The 26,226-nt window shown below is 47.9% G+C and overlaps 1 protein-coding gene across 1 annotated transcript in view; it reads right to left on the bottom strand.

Moving 5' to 3' along the window:
* Nucleotides 1–26,226, bottom strand: part of NUP153 (nucleoporin 153) — a 1,189,258-nt gene that overhangs the window by 519,250 nt on the left and 643,782 nt on the right. The window contains exon 11 of the mRNA XM_069613598.1: nucleotides 14,724–14,841. Within this exon, the coding sequence (XP_069469699.1) occupies nucleotides 14,724–14,841 (118 nt within the window). The remainder of the gene's footprint in view (nucleotides 1–14,723; nucleotides 14,842–26,226) is intronic.

Below are 26,226 nucleotides of genomic sequence, written 5' to 3'. Positions count from 1 at the left end.
TTTGGCACAATAGCATTTAAAATGGTGGTAGAAGAATTGCACATCACAAATAGAATGCTGAGAGGTCAGCTGTTGAAGCTGATCGGGCTGAGGCACTCGCAGCGGAGCTGCAAAGAGTGGTGCAGGCCTTGTCCTCTGGCCTTCTCCTTGCGGCTACACATGATCCACGTGGTGTAGGTCTGTAGAACTTCTGGAAGCTTCCAAGAAGAACAGAATTTCTGCCCTTGAGGGGTGTGAAAGATGCCGAAAAACGGGTCCCTTTAATCGGAAGGATAATCTATGAGCACACTGGCTCGATTGACCAAAAACATTGTTTTCCTATCAAAAAAGTGAAAAAATGTAGAAAAGCTCCAAGAGCGAGACACAAGGACTCCCAACACCTGTACGTGTGGTAAAAATCTGAAGAGGGGCTTAGGTAGAGGGCAGTCATTGGCTGGGGGCAGTATGACCCAGAGCTCAGCGATTGGTTTATAGGAGAAAGACAGTTTAATAGAAAAAAAGTTTGTTTTGTTTCTACAGAGGATTCCCAGCCTGACAGGGAATATTCATGAGCATGTGAATCCATGCCAGACCCCATGCTGGAGAAGTATGAGAACGGAAGTAGAGTTGGAATCAAGACTAGAGCGCAAGTTTTCACAGGTGTTCAGGGGAGCAGTTTCCAAGCCTCTGGAAGCTCAGATGCCAGACTGGTGGTCGTGGAGCAAACCAACATTCAGTGTGGTGGAACAGTTGGGAGATGACCAGCTTCTCCAAGAGTTTGACCAGGAAGGGAGTAATGGAGATAGAGTGGTAGTTAGCCAGGCAGGAAGGGTCAGCAGAAGGCGTTTTAAGGAGAGGGTAAACAAGTGAGTGCTTGAATGGCTGCAGAAATCGGCCAAGGCTGGAGCAAGAGATGCAATGTTGTCCTTGATTGTACTGGAGGCAAAGGGGAGCACCTGTTTGGAGGAGACCTGAGAGAACCCGTCTAGTGACATCCTGTGCTACGGCAAGAAGGTGGCGAGAACAGGTGGTGGTGGTGGGGTCAAGGAAGACCTGAGAGCGGGTGGAGGAAGAGGTGAGTAAAAGAGTGAGGACAGGATGTCCAGAGTTGTTTGTAGAGTGGGAGGCCAATGCATGCAATGCAGAGGGCCTGGGCTGGCAGAAGAGAAGTCGAGACTGCAGTAGGATTGGCGAGTTCCTTGCTCACTGAACATTTCAGCAGTATTGTTGGTGGCCCCAGAGATGCGGGCTTGGATATAGACCCTCTTCTTCGAGCAGATGGAGTCTGTATTGCCTTTAGAGCAGGCGGCAGGCCAGTCTGTCAGAGGATGTGCTAGAAGCCAGCCACTTCCGTTTAGTAACTCTGCACTTGCATTTCAGAGAGGCTAGGCTGGAGTCATACCAGGTTTCAGGAATAAAACAAAATCAACAAGACCAAAATAAGCAGGTAAGCACTTTTCAACATGTGCAATACTTTCTTTAGAGAAGCCTTCGGATTAAGTAGTCCTTCCCTATATAGGTAGGAGATTGTCTCAGTATCAGAAGATGGCACTGGGCATCAGAGGCATGTTGTAGGCAGAACAGGATAAGGCACAAGCTGCAGAAAATTCTAGAATTCGAGAGGATTCTTCCATAACAAGTACGTACTAAACTTTTGTAGCTAAAAAGGGTTCAGGGACTTCGTAGAAAGCTCTCTAAATGCGCATTAGGCCTGGGCCAACATGTATACGCAAACACCCAAACGTGCGAATCACCACCCCAGCAACACAGGAGCGGCAGAACGACTCTGGATGAGTTTTACTTCGAGTCTCCCAGTAAATCAGCAGTGAAAAAGATGAGGCTGGCGGACGCTCATGATGAAGCAGCTGCAGGACTTGGTCACCAAATTCCCTGGTCTTCCGACAAAAAAAAAAAAAAAGGATACGTAGTCAAATGTAAAGGCTCCCAGTAAAGGATTGTTCATAGCTTCTCGCAGCACTGTGTTTTTGGCGCCCTTTTCAGGATACCAGTTGAAGAAAAGTTCCCACCTGGTCGATTAGTCTTTCTGGATCCAAAACTAGTGGAATCCTGCCTCTGGTGGTCCGAAAGGAGTCGACCAAAGTTATGAGAGGATTTTATCTTCTGAACACCTTGCACTGCACGATGGTCACAGGTCCCAGGGTATTGGCTGTTTGCAGCCCAGGAAGTTCGCAGGTTGTTGTTGGATTGCTCAAAATGTAGATCGTCTCAAGGCTGATGCTCATCAGCCCAAGGGAAGGAGTCTTTTTCGGCGCTCCTCTATCACAAGGAAGAAAGGGTCAGCACAGTAGCAGTCCCTCGGCAGGCATCTCCTCTCGCTTGAAGTCGCTTCAGGCGTCTTCTCTTCGGATTCAGTTCCAGTGGTTGACTGTCTATGCACTATGAATCCAGCTAATCAGCATTCATGTGACATTCAAACCTTGGCAGCCAGCCTCTCAGTTGGGACTGGTTTCAGGCATCCTAGAAGAAAAAGACCAGCAGAGTTTCGAGCACCTCCCCTGCTTCCTGTCCTCATGGACACTAGAGCCTGGACGGGCCTTTCCAATGATTCCTGCCAAAGACAAAAGTACGAAAAGGACCTCCCCCTCCCTGAAAAACAGAAGGACCAAGAAAGGTCAAGCATCCAAATATTTGTCAAAAAAAGAAAACCGTCACCATATTGGGTCAATGGTGCCTCGTGCGAGCATTATCACGGGTGTGAGCAGAGCCTGCGAGTAAAATACCAAAAGAATCACCAGCCATTCAGGTTTGCTTGTCACTAACAGAAATGTTACCGGAGCAGTGTGCAAGAGGATACATATATGGTGAGTGTGTGTGTGCTGATCTCACAATAGAAAACGTAGAAAGGATAAAAAGTATCCACCTACCCTTGTGAACATTGGTTCTTCACAAGGAAATAAAATAAAAAGGGAAACCCAATGGGCTCCCCAGCAACACTGAACAGAAAGTGTGCGCTCAAAAGTAAATTACAGATGCCTAGAAAGTTGGAGGAAATCAGGAGGGCAAAAATAAAGTATGGGGACACAATGTCTCCCATTCGTCTAATGAATGAATGAGTGGGGGGAAAAGTTCCCACTCATCCTGTAATATAGACAAATCCCCTACAAGTTCAGCAAAAAAGTGCTGGGATTCTCCGAAGTGAAGGAGATTTGGCATACAAATTGAAAATCTACCCAATACGTTCAGCTGAAAAACATACAGCAGCAGGCCTTGCACATGCTTATAAATACTATTAGATCTGCATGTCGAGTTCCTAGTAATTAATATTGTGACCCAAGAAATGCACTTGCCCCATTTTTACTAGTGAAAAAGAATGTATATGTACCTTCAGTGAAAGTGCACGTTCGGGAGAATTCTCAGAAATATGCTAATTCCCTTCCACCTTAGAGATCCCCAGCTATTTTGCTTGACTTTAGGACTTTTCATTTTTATGCTGGAGTGAGAGAGACCTTTTTCCCACTCATGCATTTTCATTTCATTTGAACTCTGTTTCTTTTGGTTTTGGAGTCTGATAAACTCCATAGGCATCTTTTTACATTGTGACACATAGCACCCCCAGTGCAATGTCCCAGAGAAATCCTTTGGGTTTCTGCTAAGGTTTAAATACCTTCTCATGGTTAACTACTGCTTCCAAGAGTAGTAAAGTGAAATTGACATTACATACATTTACGCTTTATAGACCCAGCACACACCATCTTACAATAGGGTGCTGGAGGGGTTACCTAGTATCCCCTTGATCTTCTCATGTAACATTTTTATGTTCCCCTTTATACAAGTCATGGCTGGTGGCCGTGGTTTACTTTTTCCTACCATTCTGTGTTTTTACCACAGGCTCTGATCGCAGCTGCAGTATAGCACCCACGGGTGCCCATTTTGTCAAAATGGCCCAGTCTTTTTTCCGCAATTTCGTGTTGGAAAAGTCCTTCTTGAGATTTACTCTGCGCGCCAAATCAGGTTTGGTCCCTTTGTTAATTTTGTCTTTGGCAGGATTCACTGGTGCAGCCCGTCTCTGGCTCCGGTGCGTCTGGCAGGACAGGAAGCTAGGGAGGCGCTAACAACTCCCTGTGCTTAGTCTCCTTGGTTACAGGAATGCACCCAAAGGTGATTGGCCGGCTGGCTGTCCTTGGCAGACAGCCACCCTGCTGTGTGACTGACAGCTAGGCTGCGAATGAATGGGAGAGACTTGCATAAAAGGCGAGGTCTTTTGCAAGGAAGGCGGAGTCTGCCACTGGACGAAGGAATCTGAATAAGAACTTGGAAGAAAAGCTTGCTGCAACTCCTGGACCGTTGGTTTGCCCGGTGAAGCCTTGCTGCAGTGCTGAAGCTCTGAATTTGCCTCGACTAGAGAAGCCCTGCAAAGGACCACTTCTCCTCTTGGGTTGGTGGGTCCAATTGACCAAGACGAACTCGACTAAAACCCTCTCTCTGCTGGCTGTACTTCATTGCTGTTGCAGAAATTGAGTACCAGGGGACAGGAACAGCAAAATAGAGTATCGTTTTTAAGCCACACCCGAGCTACAGGAAGATCCTCCAGACTCCCTCGAAGCAGGGCTGACCAAGCCTGAGCTACCTCAACAGAGTGCTGGACCCCAGAAGCGAGGAAAGTCCATAAGGTGTCCAAGAACCGCGGTGGTGCTATTCACGAGAAGCTGAAACCGCGAAGTGCAGCTGATCTGAACTTTGTCCATTGCTGCCGCCGACCTTCGTATCGTAGTGCAGGAGTCCCCAGACGTCCTCCCTCTTGTCCCCACAACTGAGGCCCAGGAACAACAGGATCTGCAGGAACTACAACAGGAACAGAAGCCATCTGGAAACATTTCTTCATACCTAAGGTACTGTGAACTAGGGGGTACTTAGCTCTTGTATGTGTAGCTTGCCTGTTCTCAGTTGAGACTTGCATTGGCTGCCCTTTGCAGAGTTGCTTGTAGCTTTGCTCTTCACAACCCTCCCAGCTTGTGGCCCAACAGTGATTTCATTTACAACAAAACTCTTTAAACATTGTGCAAGACCTTTACCTACCTTCAAGAAGTGCCTCAGCGCCCCAAGACTTTGCTTAAGTGACATTGGCTGTCCTGACTCCGGGAAGACTCTTCTAACCTCTGACTGTTTTAACTATTCCTCCAAAATGTTATACATACCTTACTTGTATAACTGGGAAACTGTTTGTTAATCTACACTACATGGGGGTTCAAAAGTGCTTACCTGTTTGAGAAACGTGTTAACTATGGTTTCCTAACCTTTTCCTTTTTGCCACACCTTCAGTATTACCATTTAAGTGTGAAAAATGATCTATTTATGTCCGTGTCCTAGCAATTGAAGTCACCTTAGGGTGTAGGAAAATCTGTGTGCCATCCCAAAAGGGTATCTACTTACGTTATTGAACTGAAGGAGTGTATTTTGACGTGTATTATTGTTGCCACTTGCTCCCTTCTAAAGAAGGCTCATTTTAAAACTGACAAATTAATAAATAATTAATCAGGAAACCTTGAGCATAAGTGTTATTTGGATAACTGTCACTGTGAAACTATGTTGCACCCTACAGCTCAAATTGCCCCTATTGAGATAACCCTGTCTGCTCAATCACTCAACCAACTTGTATAGTACAGACTTATACCAAAGGTTGGGTTACCCATTGCCAAGAGGACAAGGCTGGTGTAATCCCCCACAGGGTTACTGCCAGCCACTCCCAGTGAAACCTATTTGCAAATTAATGCACAGGGTGTTTTCATTCAATGTCAAATAAAAGTTTTAAACATTCCCGTACTCTCCAGCAAGGTAGAGTACCATGCAAATGTTAATTAACCCTCACAAATCTTCAATTATGCGAGTGGACAAGAAGATTTTGTGAGCCTTGCAATAGTAATCCTAGATTCATCATAATTTCCACATCAGATTGGGCATCAGTCTAATTGTGCCAACAGTTTTAGGGCAGTATATGCCACGGCATCAAAACAACCTTTCAGTGGAGAATATTACTTAACCACACCAATATCACCACTTCACTTATGTTAATGTTAATATTTGTACAGCGCACTATCACCACCAGAGTGGTCCCTTGGCGCTCTGGTGGCTCTGAAAAAAGGAAAGGGGGGGGCGAGTTATGATATGATATGATATGATATGATATTTGTAACGCGCCTATACACAAGTGTTTCAAGGCGCGACGAGGCAGGGAGGGAGGGAAACAAGGGGAAGACAGACAAACGATCCTACTAGGCCAGGTGTCATTCAGATCGCGCAAGTGCAGAGGTAAGGGGAAAAGGAGAAAGTGCAGGGGGAGGAGGTGGGGGGGAAGTGCGGTACAAGGTAAGTAGCGTAAAAATAAATAAATAATAAATAATAAATAAAAGGGCCAGCTGGTGGCAAAGTGCGAGGTAAGTGCAGAGCAAGTGCTGGGAAGGGGGCTGTAGGGATGCAGTGACAGTCCCACAGTGCAGGGGGAGCCAGGGAGGCAGTGCAAGTGGAGAGTGGCTGGGACCTGGACCGAGGTCGCTGAGAGTGGCTCAGATGCAGGTTTAGTGCAGAATTCAGTGGGGAGTTAAGCAGGTTTAGCAGGGGAGAGGGAGAGAGAAGGCAGAAGCGAAGAGGAAGGTTTTGAGGTGCTTCCGGAACCGGAGATGGTTCTCCTCAAGTTTCAGGGAGGCAGGAAGGCTGTTCCAGAGGGAGGCCCCTGCTGCGGAGAGAGATCTACCCCCAGCTCGTTGCTTCGAGAAGCGGCTGACCATGAGGGAGTTGGAGAAGGATGAGCGAAGGGCTCGTGAAGGAAGATATTTAGGAAGAGAGAGTTGAAGGTATTTAGGCCCCAGGCCCCAGAAGGCCTTGTGGACAATGCAGAGGGTTTTGAACTTAATCCTCGCAGCCACTGGGAGCCAGTGAAGAGATTTCAGTCCTGGAGAGATACGGTCCCTGGGCTTGAGGCCAAGGACAAGTCTCGCAGTTCTGTTCTGGATAAGTTGCAGAGGGCGGAGAGTGGAGGCAGGCAGATTAAGATAGAGGCTGTTACAGTAGTCCAGCCTTGAGAGAACCAGGGCTCGGGAGACAGTGAGCTTCTGGGGGAAGGAGAGGAAGGGAAGAATACCTCTGAGGAGGTGCAGCTGGTAGTGTGACTTCTTAGAGACGTCAGATATATGAGGAGAGAAGGAGAGTGTGGAGTCGAAGATGACCCCAAGGTTTTTAGCCTTGCAGGTAGGGGCAGGAAGGGGGCCAAGGGAGGCCGGCCAGAGAGCTGCAGGGAAGGAGGGAGTGGGTGTGCCGATGAGTAGAATCTCAGTCTTACTGGCGTTAAGGCAGAGGTCATTGGCGGCACACCATTCCTGGATAGCAGACAGACAGTCGGAGATGAGGGAAGGAGAGGAGGAGGCCGAGGGTAGCCTGAAAATGAGCTGGGTATCGTCCGCATAGCACTGGAAGTAGGGGCAGAGAGCGGCGATGCGGTGGGCAAGGAGTGCCAGATACTGGTTGAAAAGCCAGGGAGAGAGGTTGGATCCCTGGGGGACACCACAGGTGGAGAAAAAGATGTCAGAGAGGAAGGAGCCCATTTGGACCTGGGAGGGTCGACCGGAAAGGAAAGAGGTCAGCCATGCCAGAGCCTGACCAGTGATACCCAGGTTATCACGGAGACGGTTGAGCAGGATGGCATGGTTGACAGTGTCAAAGGCAGAGGAGAGATCGAGCAGAATGAGAACACAGGGAGTGTTGGAATCGAGGTTCAGGAGCAGGTCCTCACGGATGTTCAGGAGAGCAGTTTCCGTGCTTCGGGCCGCTCTGAAGCCGGATTGATGGTCATGAAGATTACCAACAGATTCAGCATGGAGGTTAAGCTGGGAGATGGCCAGTTTCTCCAGGAGCTTGCCCAGGAAGGGAGTGATGGAGATTGGGCGATAGTTGGCCGGGCAGGAGGGGTCGGAGGAGGGTTTCTTGAGGAGGGGGTGCACAAGGGAGTGCTTGAGGGGGGATGGGAAGACTCCAGAGGCGAATGAGTGGTTGCAAAAGGCAGCCAAGGCAGGAGCCAGGGAGTCGATGTGGTCCTTGATGGTTTTGGAGGAACAGGGGTGAACCTGTTTAGACGAGGCTTTCATAGATCGGACTTGTCTGGAAACCTCATCAGCAGAAAAAGGTGGAAAAGCAGAGAAGGAGGGCGGAGGGGAGGCTGCAAGAGAGCAAGAGGAAGGGCCGGGAAGAGAGGGAGGGAGGAGAGAGGAGGAGAGCGAGGACAGGATGTCCTGAGTTTTTGAGATGAAGTGCGAGGCCAGTGCGGTGCAGAGGGCCTGGGAGGGGACAGGAGAGGTAGAGACTGCAGCAGGGTTGGCCAGCTCCTTGCAGATTTTAAAGAGTTCGGCCGAGTTGTTAGATGCCTCAGAGATGCGGGCTTGGATAAGGGCTCTCTTCTTGGTGAGAACGGAGAGCCGGTATTGCCTTTGGAGCAGGCGGCAGGCCAGTTTGTCAGAGGATGAGCATGAAGCACGCCATTTCCTCTCTGCCACCCTGCACTTGCGTTTTAGGGTGACGAGATCCGAGTCATACCAGGAGTTACATTTGGCTTTGGGCTTCAGGCGGATTCTCATGACGGGGGCAAGGATATCGAGAGTATCAGATATAGAGGAATAGAGGATGGAGAGGGCTGTGTCAGGGTGGGAGTCAGCCGAGGGGGGAGGAGGGGGCGAGAAGGTAGCAGCGAAAGCCTCAACTGACACGCGCTTCATGGGTCGGATGACCGAGAAGGTGGGTGGCAATGACGAGGGTGGCTTTGCCTGTGGGGTAGGGAGGGAGAGGTGGGAGGATAGGAGAAAGTGATCACTCCAGGAGAGAGGAGTGGAGAGAGGGAGGGAGAGGGGAAGGTCAGAAGAGATCAGAGCATCCAGAGTGTGCCCTGCAGAGTGAGTAGGCCCAGAGGGGAGGATAGAGAGTGAGAGAGAGTTGCAGAGTTCGCGAAAGAGACCAGTGGGGGGACAGGAGGCATCGAGGTGGATGTTGAAGTCACCGAGAAAGAGGAGTTGGGTGGTTGAGGACAGGAGTGAGGAGGAGAGGTCAGCCCACTCAGAGAGGAAGGATGAAATTTGACCAGGTGGCCGATAGATAGTAGCCACGGTAAGGGAATGGCTAGGAGAGAGAGAGAGTCGGCAGACAAGACATTCAAAAGAGGAGTAGGTCTGCGTAGGAGTGACAGTGGCAGGAATCCACTCAGGGAAGATAAGGGCAACACCACCCCCTGAGCGGTTAGGCCTAGGCATGGAGAGGATCTTGTAGCCGTCAGGTAGGAGTGTGTCGAAGCTGGTGGCAGAGCTGGCAGTGAACCATGTCTCAGTGAGACCGAGGACGTCGAGGTCCAGTTCCTCAAGAAGGCGACAGATATCAGAGGAGTGCTTGATGGCAGAGCGAGAATTTAGAGTGGCAATGTGGAGAAGGTTGCCACCCTTGAAAAACTTCCGGGGAGGGGTACAGATCAGAGGTACGCCCTGCGGAGGTGTTAGAGAAGGAGTTGAAGAGGGAGCAAGAGAAGGGGCAGGGAGGGAGGGGAGAGGCAAGGTAGCCGAGGACAGAGGAGGGGGGACAGCGGGAGCGGAGAGGAAGTTGATGAGGCGTGGGAAGCGTCTATCAAAGAGGTGAAGGTTGGCCTGCGGGCCTTGGACCAAGACGGTCCCGTTAGCATAGACATTAATGATGGCCTTAGAGGAGTGGAAAGGGGCCAAGAGGACATCCCAACGGGTGCCACCATTAATGGGAGAGGAGGAGAAAGGAGAGAGCACAGCGACCATGTGAGGGGTCCATAGGTCAGGTGAAGGCACGAAAAAGAGAATGTCAGTAAGAGTTTCCCTGGAGCAGGCGCTCGTGTAGGTGTCAGCGATAGGGAGGCCTGGGTTGGAGACCAGGATGTCCTTTTTAAACTTTTTCCTACCAGATTTAGTGAGGAGAGCAGGATAGTCAATAGAGAAGCAGTTAGAGTAGATAGGCGAGATAGAGAGCACCATGGAGAAGGAGGGGAGGCGGATGACACGAGTATGCAGACAGGAAGTGAGTGGAGGGCACTAGTTTACCACAATGCAGAGCAAACAGTAATGCGTAGTAGGTCAAGGCCACCTAAGTTTGAGAATCCTGCGAGGGGAGAAAAGCACCCTAGTTTAACAATAAAATGGAATAGGGGGGCGAGGCATCATGCGGATGAGGTGAGCAAGGTGAGGAGGGGTGGGCCGGAGAACAGGTGGAACTGGCGCCTGGCGTCCCCTGCGGACACCTGCAGACACACAGTCGCCCTTGGCCTGGGGCCCTTAGCCGCAGGGGCTGCCGGGCAGAGGGCTGCCCAGAAGGGGGGAGGTTATAGGCAGAGGGAGAGGAGGGGGGGGGGTGTGGGCGGGCAGGGAGGCGGGGAGGGAGAGGAAGACCAGGAAGTGGGAGGGGGGAGCAGGAGGAGGCCAAAAACACCGCGCTAGGAGCGCGAACAAACAATTCTACTTTCTTTTTCTTCCTGTTCAAAAAACACAAAGCACAGAACTCACGGAGGCCCAGGCAGGGCTTTCCAGGCCTGCTGATCCCCTCAGGCCACCGGCGACCGCTCTCCACGCTCAGCTGGAGAAAAGAAGCGAGCGTGGGGAACGGCCGTCGAGTAGGCCAGAGGGGAGGCAGGCACACACCCAATCAGAGGGGGGGGTGGGCGGGCAGGGAGGCGGGGAGGGAGAGGAAGACCAGGAAGTGGGAGGGGGGAGCAGGAGGAGGCCAAAAACACCGCGCTAGGAGCGCGAACAAACAATTCTACTTTCTTTTTCTTCCTGTTCAAAAAACACAAAGCACAGAACTCGCGGAGGCCCAGGCAGGGCTTTCCAGGCCTGCTGATCCCCTCAGGCCACCGGCGACCGCTCTCCACGCTCAGCTGGAGAAAAGAAGCGAGCGTGGGGAACGGCCGTCGAGTAGGCCAGAGGGGAGGCAGGCACACACCCAATCAGAGGGGGGGGTGGGCGGGCAGGGAGGCGGGGAGGGAGAGGAAGACCAGGAAGTGGGAGGGGGGAGCAGGAGGAGGCCAAAAACACCGCGCTAGGAGCGCGAACAAACAATTCTACTTTCTTTTTCTTCCTGTTCAAAAAACACAAAGCACAGAACTCACGGAGGCCCAGGCAGGGCTTTCCAGGCCTGCTGATCCCCTCAGGCCACCGGCGACCGCTCTCCACGCTCAGCTGGAGAAAAGAAGCGAGCGTGGGGAACGGCCGTCGAGTAGGCCAGAGGGGAGGCAGGCACACACCCAATCAGAGGGGGGGGTGGGCGGGCAGGGAGGCGGGGAGGGAGAGGAAGACCAGGAAGTGGGAGGGGGGAGCAGGAGGAGGCCAAAAACACCGCGCTAGGAGCGCGAACAAACAATTCTACTTTCTTTTTCTTCCTGTTCAAAAAACACAAAGCACAGAACTCGCGGAGGCCCAGGCAGGGCTTTCCAGGCCTGCTGATCCCCTCAGGCCACCGGCGACCGCTCTCCACGCTCAGCTGGAGAAAAGAAGCGAGCGTGGGGAACGGCCGTCGAGTAGGCCAGAGGGGAGGCAGGCACACACCCAATCAGAGGGGGGGGTGGGCGGGCAGGGAGGCGGGGAGGGAGAGGAAGACCAGGAAGTGGGAGGGGGGAGCAGGAGGAGGCCAAAAACACCGCGCTAGGAGCGCGAACAAACAATTCTACTTTCTTTTTCTTCCTGTTCAAAAAACACAAAGCACAGAACTCACGGAGGCCCAGGCAGGGCTTTCCAGGCCTGCTGATCCCCTCAGGCCACCGGCGACCGCTCTCCACGCTCAGCTGGAGAAAAGAAGCGAGCGTGGGGAACGGCCGTCGAGTAGGCCAGAGGGGAGGCAGGCACACACCCAATCAGAGGGGGGGGTGGGCGGGCAGGGAGGCGGGGAGGGAGAGGAAGACCAGGAAGTGGGAGGGGGGAGCAGGAGGAGGCCAAAAACACCGCGCTAGGAGCGCGAACAAACAATTCTACTTTCTTTTTCTTCCTGTTCAAAAAACACAAAGCACAGAACTCACGGAGGCCCAGGCAGGGCTTTCCAGGCCTGCTGATCCCCTCAGGCCACCGGCGACCGCTCTCCACGCTCAGCTGGAGAAAAGAAGCGAGCGTGGGGAACGGCCGTCGAGTAGGCCAGAGGGGAGGCAGGCACACACCCAATCAGAGGGGGGGGTGGGCGGGCAGGGAGGCGGGGAGGGAGAGGAAGACCAGGAAGTGGGAGGGGGGAGCAGGAGGAGGCCAAAAACACCGCGCTAGGAGCGCGAACAAACAATTCTACTTTCTTTTTCTTCCTGTTCAAAAAACACAAAGCACAGAACTCACGGAGGCCCAGGCAGGGCTTTCCAGGCCTGCTGAGTTAGTGGGAATAAGCTGGAAAAGTTCAAAGGAGCAGTGATGTGCTGTTGGCAGCCTTATCTTTTAAAAAGGCATACCACTATCAACCAACTGGCCCAAAGAGGATTCCTAATCTTGGTATCATCACTCCAAATACATTTCCTTTTTAAAAATGCCTACTACAAATGTACTTGCTGTTAGGGAGAATTCTCATAAATGGGCCAATTCCCTTCACCTTAGAGACCCCCCGCAACTTTGCTGGATTTTTGAGGACTTGATTTTTTACCTGGAAAGAGTGAGCCTTTTTTCCCCACTCATGTATTTTCATGTACCTTTTACTTGTGTGTTCTTTAATTATGGAGTTTTAGATAACTCCATAGGCATCATCTTTTCTTGTGTGTCACACTGCACCCTCAGTGTAGTGACACAGGGAAACCTTTTAGGCTGTCCCAAGGTTTAAATACCTTCTCTGGGATAAACTACTGTTTCCCAGAGAAAGTAAAATTAAAGTCTTTTCAAATTCCTAGACCCAGCATATACCATCTTCCTGTAGGAGGGGTTACCTAGTATCCCGTGTGTCTAGAAACTCATGTAGCAGTTAAATGCTACTCTTTCCTATCGAAATGGCTGGTGGCAGTGGTTTTACAACGAACTACCATGATTTTTCCCCCGACCTCTAACACGCTAGCTAAAAATCACGGGAACCATGTTTTTCAAGTGTTTAAACCGGTCACAGTCTTTTTTCGCCGTTCTTTTTGGAAAGGTCCTTCTAGAGTTTGTCTCTGGGCACCAAACCAGGTTTGGTCCCTTTGTTCCTACGCCTTTGGCAGGCTTCAGGACTGAAAACCGCCTCTGGCGCCTGAGTTTCTAGGGTGGGCAGGAAGTGAGGTAGGTGCCCAAACCCCCTGTGCTTAGTCTCCTCTGAGAGCCAAACGCACTCTGGCGCGATTGGCTGACTGTCCAGCAAGGACAGCCACCCTGTTGGGCGAGTGGCAGCTATGCTGGAATTAATGGGAGAAAACTGTTTAAAAGGAGAGTCTCTTGGCACGGAAGGCAGAGTCGACCACTGGAACGAAAGAACCGAAGACAAGCTGGAAGAGGACGGCTGCTGCAACTCCTGGTTTGCCCGGTGAAGCCCTGCTGCAGGTCCGAATCGACAGAGAAGCCCCTTCAAGGACGATTTCTTCCTTTGAGTTGGTAGGACCAATCAACTCGTAAGCCACCTGGATACCATTCTCGGAGCCAGTTAGGATTAACCAGGGGGAAGGACACCAGCTTGTGTGCTTGAAGAACAGCTACCAGAACCGAAGAGTTGCCAGTTTGCCAGCTTTGTGACCAGACCCGGTGCAGTGTAGGAGTCCCTCAACGTCGTCCCTCTTGTCCCCACAACTGAGGCTCAGGAACAGAGAGATCGCCAGGAACAGAAGTCTTCAGCTGCATCTTTTTCTTCAATATAAGGTACTGTGAAAACCCGACCGAAAGAACTTACCTCTCACTGCGAAAGTGCGTATAACTTTGGCAACTTGATGGCCTAGTCATCTTTTGACCAGACATATGAACCTTTCTTCCGTGAGCTACTTCTAAGACCCGTGGCAAAGACTTTTCGGTTTGAAATACCAGAACCGTTTTTAATTAACAAAGACACTAGCCCATTGACTTTGGCCTACCTATTGCATTGAATCAACTCCTCGGGTGAACTCAAACTATTTGCACTGTTTTAGATTAACTGTAATATTCGTTTTATTAACATATGCCTTTTTGCTCCCACTTCAATGTTATTTTCCACCTACTTCAAGGGAGCTCAACAGCTTAGCAATCAGTACTGTAGCATAACTGACATTGGTTGCCTCATTTAGTGAATGCTTTATAAATTGTGTAATACATTAATACGTGTTTTTACCAAAAATCCTTGAGTATAAGTGTATCTGAATACTTGTCATTGTAGACAATTATATAACACCCTTACAAGCTTACATTCCCTCTTGAGATAAGCCTGTCTACTCAGCTTGCTACCAAAAACTGTGTGGTACAGACTTATACCAAAGGCTGGTTTTGCTTACACCTGTAGTCATAGTTGTGTGTAGTGGTCCCAGAGGGTACTGCATGCAAACATTGCCAAACGCTTGCTGCAAAAAGAAGCAACCTACATACATGAATGGGCACAAAATGCTTTCCACCACAAGCTATTGTGGTAGCTGTAGAATAGTGATTGTCTACAAAAGGTGAAAGAAAATGCAATTTTCCTTGGCTCAATCAATCAAAGATCAGACTTAAAATTGTATTCAGTACATGCAGCTCCCCAACTATAGCCTACTTAGAAATAATTTCTATGAAATCTAGTCTGCAAATAATCTGATTAATTTTGAATGAAAAAACATATTTCACAAGGTGCTCTTTAGAAACAGCCCTGCTTACCTCTTTCTCTTGAACAGATTTGGTGTAATGAGCACCTCTTTCTCGCCTCATCTTGCCACCAGCACCACACGAAGAAAGCCCATTTGCTGCCGGAGTGCTAGCATTTGGATAAGAAAAACTGCAGGCAAAAGAACATTTATATAAAACTGATGCAGACAAACCAAAGAAATTGACTTCCTAAGCATCATCACTGTACTCAGCACATACCCTATCAATATGGAGGAAAGTTAAAGTTGGCTACCGTCCCGAGAAAGGGGATGGACTAGAACCCTGCACAAAGCAACAAGAAATGTTTTCTGCAAAATTGTGTCTAGTCCTAAATCCACTTCATGTTTGGCATGCCGCCGACACCCAGAGGCCTGTCACTACAGTTTTTGTTTGCAGCAAAAGTCAAATAAAAGTTGTACTTGTTATCAAGTTAGAGCACCGTACAAATGGTACTCCACCGTTATAAAAAAAAAAATGTAAACAAATACTCAAACTAGTTAAGTAGATTTTACGAGGCCTGTACAGTCCTAAAATGCCCAGGGACAGGCTCATGCACACACATGTGGCAATCATATTGAAAAGGTACAAGGTTCTATGAAGAGGTGCCTGCATCTTAGTGTTAAGATGGGGGTTGGGTAGTTTAGGAGGCCACCATATTTATGGTAAAACAGGGAAGACACAGAGGTTAGCCAAAATCCAATCAAAGTAGAGTGGAAGAGCAGTCGAGGCTTAGTCTCAGAAAAAGTGTGAGTGATCTATTGCTACAATGAACCTACCCAGAACATCACTAATAAGTCAAGTCACCAAGTTTATAAAAATACAATTATTTATTCGGACCATTATATACATAAGCATTCAAATCACATGTAGGTAATGTAATCAAAAACCATAACATACATTGACCCTTACAAATAAAATTCCATATGCATTGAATACTAGTATACATTCGCCAGGTGTGTTATCAGATGCAGGAAAAACAGTTGGGTTAGTTAGAATAAGCACAAACCCAGTTCCCTCTGCCGTATGAAGTTCAGCCCTAAAATGTATGGGGCCCTTTGCCCCATATATCACAAGTTTCAACTATGGTTTCTTATGGGTAGGCACTTCATAACTACAGCAGCGGCGCTTCGAAATGTCTATTTACTTATCAGATAAGTACACACTCTAACCTATGAAAGTTCGAGGAAAGTATCCTTAGCCCAGTTCAACGACCAAAAGCCAGAGGGAATTTAGGGACAAGGGCTCTCTACAGCCAACCATATGGGAGACCAGGGGGCAGAAACGGTGTTTGGGAGAACTCAGAAATGTGCTAATTCCACTGTACCTTAGACCTTAGAGACACCCAGCACATTGGCTGGACTATGACTTGATTTTCAACCTGGAGAGAGTGAGACTTTCTTCGTTGTGGAGTCTGACAAACTCCATAGGCGGCATCTTTACATTGTCACCCAGCACCTTCAGTGCAGTGGCACAGGGAAGACTCTTAGATCTAGTCGAAACGAATTTGGAGCTTCAGCAGGGCTTCACCAGGCAAACAAACGGTCCAGGAGTTGCAGCAGGCATCTCTTCCAAGTTCTTCTTCGGATTCCTTAGTCCAGTGGTCGACCCTACCTTCCAAGCCAAAAGCCTTGCCTGTTATGCAGGTTTTTCCCATTCATTCCAGCCTAGATTAAGCACAGGCAGTTTCGGGCATCTCCCTCACTTCCTGCCAGAAATACTGGAGCCAGAGGCGGGCTTCACTTGTGAATCCCAAAGACAAAACAAAGCGGCCAAACCTGGTTTGGAGCGCAGAGTAAATCTCAAGAAGGACCTTTCCAGCAAGAAATGGCAAAAAAAGAAGACCGGGGACAATGTGACAAAAATGGCACCAAACGGTGCTTTACAACAGCTGCAGCTTGCAGTAAAAACTCCCAATGGTAGTAAAAAGTAAACCACTGCCAGCAGCCATTAATTGTAGAAAGGGTAACAAAATTGTTACATGAGAAACTATTTACGTCACCTGAGGGTGTAGGAATTGTCTGTGTGCCATCCCCAATGGGTGTTTGCTGATTTAGAGAAGCTAAGAGTGTATTTCTTTAGTATATTTGTGTGTTACTATTATATTGCCCCTTCTGAAGAAGGCTTATTCAAACTGACTTAAATTAATATTGTTTAAGCAAGAAACCTTGTGTGTAAGTTTATTTGAATACTCTTCACTGTGAACCTCTAACTCCCCTACAGCTCACATTGTCCCCTGTTGAGAAGCTCAACACGCTACCAACCCGTGTAGTACAGACATCTACCAAAGGTTGGGTTGCTATTGCCAGGAGGTCAGGGTTGCTTTAGTGCACCCAAAGGGTACTGCACACAATCTTGCTTAAAACTGGTGGCAGGTGTTGAGGATATATTGTAGAGTTGTTACACTAAGAATGTATTTGCTTTTGTTCAACTAAAAACGTTCACAAGGCTAAACTCCACTAGAAAAGCAATTCTAACATGCCAAATATGGATAACTTCAGTCAGGTAGCCCTGATCATTTTGACAGAGCAACTGAAATAAATATGTAAAGTCCGGAATCCCCCTGTTAAAGGAACAAAAAATGAATTGATTGCAAGATTGTTGAATCAAAGTCTGGGTAGTAGGCCCGTCACACCTACTAACCCAGGAAATGTGGAAAATGATATTGGGGATGATAATGCAGCGTCTAACACTGATGTCTTAGAAGTGTCATAAGAGGGAGAGGAGTCCCAGGAAGGGAGCCCCTCTTTGCCTCAACAGGCCCTTTTGCCTCAACCTTTAGCCACTGAATCCCCACAATTCCCATCACAGAGCCCAGAATGTGTGTCTCTTGAGAAAATGAGACTAGTTAGAATTCAAAAGATTACAAATCCAAGCTAAAACCAAACATCAGGACATCAAACTTAGGGAAATGGAAATGCAACATGCTCTTGAAATGAAGAAATTGTCTCTTGAAAATGTTTCTATCCCAGAGTCCTCTAGGTCTTCCAGTCGAAAGAGGCATTGCATGCCTAAAGAAGCAAGCAATGAGTATATATGATGTGAAACTTGATATTGTGGATGCTTTTGAATAGAACTATGGGATTCAGGGGTTCACAGGGAATCAGTTGATTCCTTGACTTGTGTCTAGGCCCCCACAGGTTGCAACTGATGCTGTAATGTAGGTGGGGGAACTTGAAAGATTGGAGTATGAAAATGTGAACCTAGCTTTGGGAAAACTTCACAGTACCTGAGGTGGTTTAGGACCCTAAAAAAAAAAAGACTAAATGGTACCCCTTGGGCTACTTGGGTGTGTGAATGTTTTTTTTCAAACAGATGGTTGGGTCAAGGGTTACAGAGTAAACTCATTTCAAGGAATGAGTAATCTAATTTTGTTAAGAGTATTGTTTATGCCTGCTCTCCTGAGCTGAGACTGCACTTGGCTGACTCAAAAGAGATTGATCCCAAGAAGCTAGGAAAAGCTGCTGACTTGTGGGTTGCCAACAGGGCCACTCGCAAGGATTCTGGAGCCACTCACAAAAAGGATGAGGGGAATCAGCACAAGAAAAGACAGAATTCTAAAACCTCCCATCCAAAAGAGGGCCACAAACATAAGAAGGGTACGGCATTTGGGAATCCAGGTCAGTCTAATGACACCTCTGGTGCCAAACCAGAGGGAGGTCAGCAGAACCCCCCATTTGTCAAAACATTTGGTAAATGTTATGCTTGTGGGTCAACTGACCATGTGAAAGGGTATCCCAGATGTAAGGGTAAACCTTCAGGAGTCTACACTGCCTCCCCAGCCTTTTCCCAAGAGGGAAAAGTACATATGGCAAGTGGAAACTTTCAACTGCTGGCGGAAGACCCCATTGGAGTTTCTGCCAGTGTTCTAGTGTGCCTGGGTCTGGGGGAACAGCAGAATTGAGGTCTATAATTAATTTCCAGATAACACAAGAAAATAACAAGAACAGTGTACTTGTGAAAGGTCAGGAGACCTATGCCATTAGAGACACTGGGGCCAGCATTACAGTGGTGGATGAATCCTTTTTTCAAATCTGAGGATGTTGCTTAGGCACCCAAAGGCCCCACTAAGCTTGCTGGAGGCCCTGTCCAGATGGTTGCAATACTACCAGCTCTCATCCAGTGCAACAATATGACGGTAAGAATACCGGTCAGTGTACAGAGTGAGGTGCCTGGGAGAGTCCTGCTGGGGATTGAATTAAAGACTCTAGGAGTTGTATCAAGCACCCCAGGCCTCCCAATAAAAGGTAGCAGGACCAGACAAAGGAGGCTAGAGAGCTCACTTTAGATGACTCTCAGTGGGCTGTTAGAGGAACCTATAGCGCTCAGTCCACAGGAAGAGCAAACTTCTACTTCCAGGAAAAAGGAGACGAAGGAAGAAACCCAAGATCTCATGAAACAAGAAAAGTAGCACTCCTGTGCACAAAATCAGGACATCCGAGGAGACAGTACTAGGTCATACCAGTGACCCCTCCACCAGCGGAGGTGGAGTGCGAGGTTCAACCAGAAGGTGAATCAGCTACTGGTGACAGAGCTGAAAGAAGACCTTCCCCCTGTTGGAGATCTGGATCCTAAAGACCATCCTGAGCTGCAGACTTTGCTTGCAGAAGGAGGCCCCTGTAGGGCAGACTTCAGCAGAGGTCAAAGACTGTCCCCCAACAGGCAGCTTCCCAGCTGGAAGGGCAAGAGCCAGGTGTCCGGTTTCTGGGTTTTGGAGGTTTATTTATGGCTCATTTATTATAAATTCCTTGACCTTCATGTTAACCTGCTGTCATTCTCCCAATTCAAGATGGAGAATTTCCTGATCAGCAATGATTGGCCAGAATCTATTATGATGAAGTTTGGAACCTCTGATGAGGTTCTAAACTGCCTTTCATCCAAGTTCAGCCCAGGAGAGGTTGCAGTGCTCAAGAGCTCCATAGAAGTCAGAACAAACTAGTGTAAACATCACTTCACCAATAAGACTTTTCAGCAGAGAAAGTCAGACTGAATCCAGATAAGTGCCCTTTCGGAAAAGGTTTATTACAAGTTGCCAAAAGAGAATTGCTTGATAATTTATGAATGAATATCTGTTATTGAAAGCCTGAAGAAAAGTTAGCTTTAAGAACTGAAGTTGATTTGGAATCTGTAAATATTTTGTTGACAACTGTATAGAACTGTTATTTGCGTGTTACCACCGGTGCGCGCGTGTTAAAAGGTTGCTTTCTGGCATGCACGTAAAATATTTCAGAAGCATTGCAATGCTATTGTCCTCCCGTCAGGTAACGATAGAGGCGTTAGAGGAAAGTACCTAACATTAAGGAGAGGGTCGGTAGAGTGACTAAGAAGTCATACGTAGTGAACCGGAATCAGCTGAGTGGCGCATAGGGAATTCCTGTCAGAAGTGCAAACGAAATATCAGGTGTGCAGTACGTTTATTGCTTCGCGGTTCCCAAGTACTTGAAGGCGCGGCTTGTTTGAGAATCGCGATACGTTTGCTGCTACGATTTCTAGAACAAGAATGTGCAGCATGCTCGATGTTCGCGTGCACGTGCACGTGTACGTGTTGAGTAAAGATTTCTGAAGTTGAGCCAGACAGGAAGCTGAGGTAGCAGGAGGCATTTCCAAGACAAAGGGTCTAATGAGAAGCTGATCTAAGTGAATATCAAGGCAGCAGCAGGACAGGGAGACAAGAAAATACAGAAAATTTGTATTTAAAAGCACAGCATTATAAAGAATTAAAAGATCTTAAGGGGCAAGCCAAGCTGAAGACCAGGTAAGACTGAGGAGGCATATCTGGTTAAGACATCCACGCATCAATGCCCAGTTGAACTGTTATTAGATTTAAAAAGTTGTAGTTGCAGATCTGTGGCGCAAGTTGCATACCAGAGGAAAGAACAGAGGGTTTCCTGTCATCAGCAAATGAGAGACAAAGTTAAAAAGAAAATCTTCTTAAAATTAGCCTCTCAGCAGAGAGCAGAGGCTGGCAGGTAAAAGGGGGTTGGAAAGAGTTGGTTTAAATCAAAGTCTGAAGAAATGTCACTATAATACTAAATGTATGCTGATTTTTGCAGGGTTTCCAGAGTTCAGAGTCATAGGAGCAGGAGAAGAACCTGGTCTGTTTATTATTTTCTCCACTTCCCCTTTTCCCCCGGTCTGGTCAACTCCACAGTTTAATTTGACTGTTGGTGTACTGGATTAAGGGATTTGGTGGGCTATTCGTCTGCTCCTGCAGGATTTCGGCGCTGGGACCTGAAAGAATGAAAGGCCCACGTTAAATACCTGCCTGAGCAGCGATGGAGCCTGAGGTGGAGGTATTTTATGGGCTCATTAGCGAGGATGCTAGATGAGTGAAGAGATGTTGGAGTCCAGAAAAGAGGCAGTTGAGTGTACAAGTAAAGGAGTTCCGCTCTTTGGTTTGTAGGGAAGGTGCGGAGAAGCCAGGAGTCTCAGGTTGGAATGCAGATCGGGAGCCGCCGGTGTTCACTCCCGAAATAGAAATGAGGAGTGCAGCAGGAATTAGAGAAGTGGTGAAGCATGGATGGGATGGACCAGCGATTTCTTTAGTCACAACTCAATTGGCACCACCTGAGCGTTTCTTCGGAGACCAACAAATGTTTGTCATTTCTAATGCAATGTGAACTACATTTTTGTATAGGCCAGAGTCGTTCCCCAATCAAGGAGAATTTCTAGATCCCTAAAAAAAGGGTATCCGAGAGTCCAGCTGGTTTCCTATAAACATTCAACAGAACTATTACTGTAACGCTCACCTGATTCCCACGGAGGCGCAGGTCTGGCCTCGAGTGCTGATGCTTCTTCAATGGTGAAGCGCAGGACTCTGAAGATGGACAGGAAGGGCCCTCTACTCTGGCTTCTCCGGCTCGCAGGAATATTTCCCTGTCCGTGAAAAGGGAGTATTACCTACTGACTGAGTTATGATCAAGCCTCCCACTCTCTTCCAACCCTCCACGATACCCTTCCACGATTCCCCGTGAAGTCTCACCTTAGGGTCAGGAAGGATGAGCTCTCCATCCTGCTTCTGATGCAGGGGCGCGTTGAAACCCAGTTACTTCACTGGATTGAAGATTGATGGGAGTTCAGGTAAGCTTGACTATTCAGGTAAGGCTCTGTAAAAGTTCTGTTGCAAATTCAAAAGTCCAAGCTTAATAATAATGTTCATTGTCTTTTTGCAGCAAGCGTTAATGCTTATGTCTTTTTTCCCCTTAGGGGCCGGGGTTCGGAATGCCGGAGATATGGCACCGACCCGAAGTGAAACGTGCAGTTCCAGTTCCAGTAAATGGCAGGTTAGTTCTGGATGAGCGCTCGGAAACTGACTTTGCATACGCTCATTCAATGTCTTTGTCTTTATCCCCCCATAGGGGCCGGGGTCCGGAAAATGCCTGGAAGCGGCAAGACCCGAAATGAAATGAGGTAAGTCTTATTCCCTTCCTTCTCTCACCTCTTATTCTTGTCTTTTTCTCTAGGCTCTGGGAAGTGGCTGTGTATCCGGATGTTCGCTGCTGAAGATGGTGGAACCCAGGAAAGGTGAGTGAAATGCAGCGCTGCAGCGATCGTAACGAAATGCTTTTAAAAATATGTCTCCCTTTCAGGATCGTCGGTGATGTCTCCGTGGTGCAGATTTAGCTGGTAAGGTCTCTTTCCTCCATTTGCAGGTGACCCAGGATGCTGACAGGCGTGGCTGAAGTCCAGATGCAGGAGCTGACACGGTGAGCGTCCAGCTGCGAGGAGCAGAACAACGCGAAGCGTGAGTTGCTGATCGGGTGTGGTTTAAATAGCTTTGGAGGAAGTCCCAAGTGTGTATCCTTCCTCCGATCAGGTATGTATCCTTCCCCGACCACACCCAGGTGGAAAGTAGTCCCACAGGTAAAGTAGTTCCATTCAGGCCTCAAGAGGGCCTGGATGTGGCAGCATGGTCTGCATCAGGTAAGTGCACATGAAAACACTAGAACACATGTCTAGCTTTATGAGCCTGGCGCCTAAGGCGCCAGGACAGAGGTCCAATATGCGCCTGGCACCTAAGGCGCCAGGACTGCGTCCAAAGGGCCCCAGCTTGGGCCCGCTGGCACTCCCCTGGGGGAAATGATGCCTGCCTCTGGGGTCGCTGGGTCGGACCTGGCTCCTTGGAGGTAGGCATCATGACAATTACTTGCTCCTGAAAGAAGATCTTTACTAATTGCAAAAAATTGTTGGGAGCAGTCCATCGTTGTATTTGTAGGCCTGAGCTTATTTTAACAGCTACGAGAATGCCTGAGGTAGGGCATCTTTGTGAGCTAATTTTGCAGCAAGTAAAGTGGTGTAGTGGTTATTCCATACTGGAGTATTTGTTCGCCACGTTTCTTGAAATGCCAGGATATCAAAGTTATCAATTTGATTGATGGAGGAATCCATTAACTGGTCATGACCACGTGTGCTCCAGCTGGCTAGATTCAACGTATTATTTGGAGGGCTCTTGAGTTGTTATGCGTGGCATTTTGACATCGGGTCCCTAATGTGTTCAGTTGGATGATCGCATTTAGAGTATGCAGAGATTGAACTATTTGTTTGACCAGGCACAGACTTGAAAGCAATGTTATGGGGATCTTGGGCAATAATGTAGCCTCAGGCAAATAAATCAATTTTTGCTCTCCATAGTCTATTTAGGACGATTCCTGATGGGAGCCATAATCTTTGGATAGATCACCATCACTCAGGAATTCAACTTGGTCTATATCAACCAACATGATGTCCTGTAAAATGGGTATATCCTCAAAGATATTCATAATGCTGTTCTGGAGCGATCGTAAGTAGTAAATGGGGCTGCACGACATTTCATAATCAAGGTATGAAAGTGTTGTCCTGACTTCATTTTGTTCAGTCTAGCTAATTGTCCAGGTTCAGATCTAGTGGAAGGATTGGTGATCAATCTATTATTAATATTGGATCGCATAAGCGGCACTCCAATAACACTTCCATGATGGCTGGAGAGGAAAGTGTCTAATCTTGTAGATGGTTTTTTTCTTGTTTAAAAATGTTTGATTGTGTGCGATTAAACCTAGGTGTTAGTCCAGTAGGAAGGTCTTGTGATCGCAATTGCTGGTGATCTGTAAATTGGGTAGCTAGATAAAGATCAACAGTTCTCCTAATTTCAGCCTGTTGCAATTGAACAATTGGATTGTGTCCACAAGGGACCGATGTAGGGTCATCATTCCTTAGAGAATTGTTAGGTTTTTCCAACATGAAGGCCTTTGTTGCTATGGGTGCTAAGGAACTTGTTATGTTTGAATGTATCTGATGAGATATGGGTGGTCCAGCAGAGGGGGGGCTTGTAATGACAATGGCTCATTATCTTGAACCTGAGTAGCTAGATCCAGATCAATAGCCTTCCTAATTTCGGCCTGTTGTAGTAGACCAGTCGGATTGTGTCCACAAGGGACCAATGTCTGCTCATTGTTCCTTACTGGCTTATTAGGTGCTTCCGACATGGGAGCTTGGGAACTATAGGGACCAAAGGACTTATTTTGTTCAAATGTGTATGACGGGATATTGCTTGCTGTGGTTGAACAATTGTGCTGTGTATTCACGTGGGACCGATGTTTGCTCAACGTTCCTTATAGGCTTCTTAAGTATTTCCGACATGGGGGCTTTTGTTGCTATGACTCCCGAGGAACTTGTAATTACTGATATAAGATCATCCAGCGGTGGATTTGTAAGAGCAATTATTGCTCTGAGGGAGGAATCCTGCTTTATTTCTATACAAAGTCTTGTATTTCTTTGTGACAGTTGTACTAGCAGTTGTTTTTTGTCTTTGTGAGGCCACAATGGTCCGTACGAAATGTTTAGAACTCATGCGTTTAGCAGAGCTCAAAGATTGCATATCTTTAGCCTTTTTTGTGGATTCTCTGGAAGTCGGTTTTTAGAGCCGTTTAAGGATTCCATATGTTATCAGGGGTAAAAATGTCGAACGGTCGCGGCCACTCTCCATTAATGATCGAGATAGATTTGTGATCATGAACGTCAAGAGGATCATTGACATGAAGTTCAGATGGATTGGAAGAGAGGCCAATGATGGGCTGTATTACTTGACGATAAACTGGAAGGACAGATTGCCACACAATGGGCGGTTTGATTATTGGAGAATCAAGTTGCTGATTTATATTGTCAACAATGGTATTATTATGGGGTCTAATGTGAGGATGTTAATTGATCCCATTAGCGATCTGCTGGATTTGTGTGCTCTGTTTGGTGATTTTCACATCAAGTGTGTCAAATAATTTAGTTAGGCTGGCTATTGCCATATTCATGGCAGATAAGGCGATTTCCGGCAGGGCATTTGATTTTGAGTCATCTTGCTGCATTGCAGGGCAAACTTTTGCGCAGGGTAGGAGCAACAAAAGATATGGAAGGTGCAGTGGAATTGCGTGAGTCGTGATTAAATAAAATGGGAGATTGTGATACGTTCTGAATAATATCCGAATCCCAGAGACTAGCAAGGATTGATATATCAGCAATGAAAACCTTGCCACGATCACAGTCAATATCAACAACATGACGGGGCTTAGAGTGATCCAAAGATGTGAGGCTCTGAGTAGGAGAAGAAATGTTGGAGCCAAAAGACTGAGTGGAAGCCTTGTTAGTAGGTGATGTAGTTGGTACATTCCTGTGTGCAGGGCCATTTGTTTTGCAGGGTTTGTTGGTACGCGAACTAGCTCCATTATGGCAACCGTCAGGAGTAGCAGCAAAGCCTGCAGTAATCAATTAATCTGTGTCGGTTGGTTTCCCATGAATGGGCGAAAGAGGAACAACCGCTAGTTCATGAATAGAAGAGTTTGGCGTTGGAGCCACCAACAAAACCTAAGCCAAAGAAGACGTTTGAGTTATCATGCATGGGAGGCAAAAGTCTCGAATGTCAGACAGAGGCGTTTTGTTCGCACTAAAGTGTGCCGGTGACAATGTGATTGGCTTTTGCCGGTGACAATTTGATTGGCTTTTTGGAGACACGGCAGAGAAAATGAGGACTAGGGCGCACAATGTTATGATGGTGTAACATGTTGGACGGCATGTAATATTTCAAAATATAAGACCCAGCAAACATGCAATAATCAGAAAGCATACACTTCAAAAGGAAGGGAGGCACCGACCTGTAGGTACTGAGGAGGTAACCACCTCACGGGAAGTCGTTCGTGCAGCGGGCCACTAGCCGCTAGCTGCATGGCTAAGTGGCCAATCAGTACTTTCAAGGTACTTCCGGCTGGTGCGCGTGCGCTGGTGCGCGTGCACTGGTGCACGCGAGCTCGGGAGATATAGTGGGTGGGCAGTGGTGGGCGGGGCCTCTTAATTAAGATGGTTTTCTTCCAAAATAACAAATCACACAACAATGGTAAGATTCCACAAGCAGCATAACGCGGCCAAGCGGTACTTTCGAGGTACTTCTGGATGGTGCAGTGAGGGTGTCTGACATAATTGCCTTTCATTATGTTGTTGCAGGTATTGCAGTGCAGGCAAGCAAAGGTTCCTGTTTTTTTTTTTCTTTTGGAGTGTC

The sequence above is a fragment of the Ambystoma mexicanum genome, chromosome 5p (assembly GCF_040938575.1).
Source record: "Ambystoma mexicanum isolate Mex_15411 chromosome 5p, UKY_AmexF1_1, whole genome shotgun sequence".
NCBI lineage: Eukaryota > Metazoa > Chordata > Amphibia > Caudata > Ambystomatidae > Ambystoma > Ambystoma mexicanum.
The sequence above is the reverse complement of the archived record's forward strand: the minus strand, read 5'-3'. Positions and strand labels throughout refer to the sequence as shown.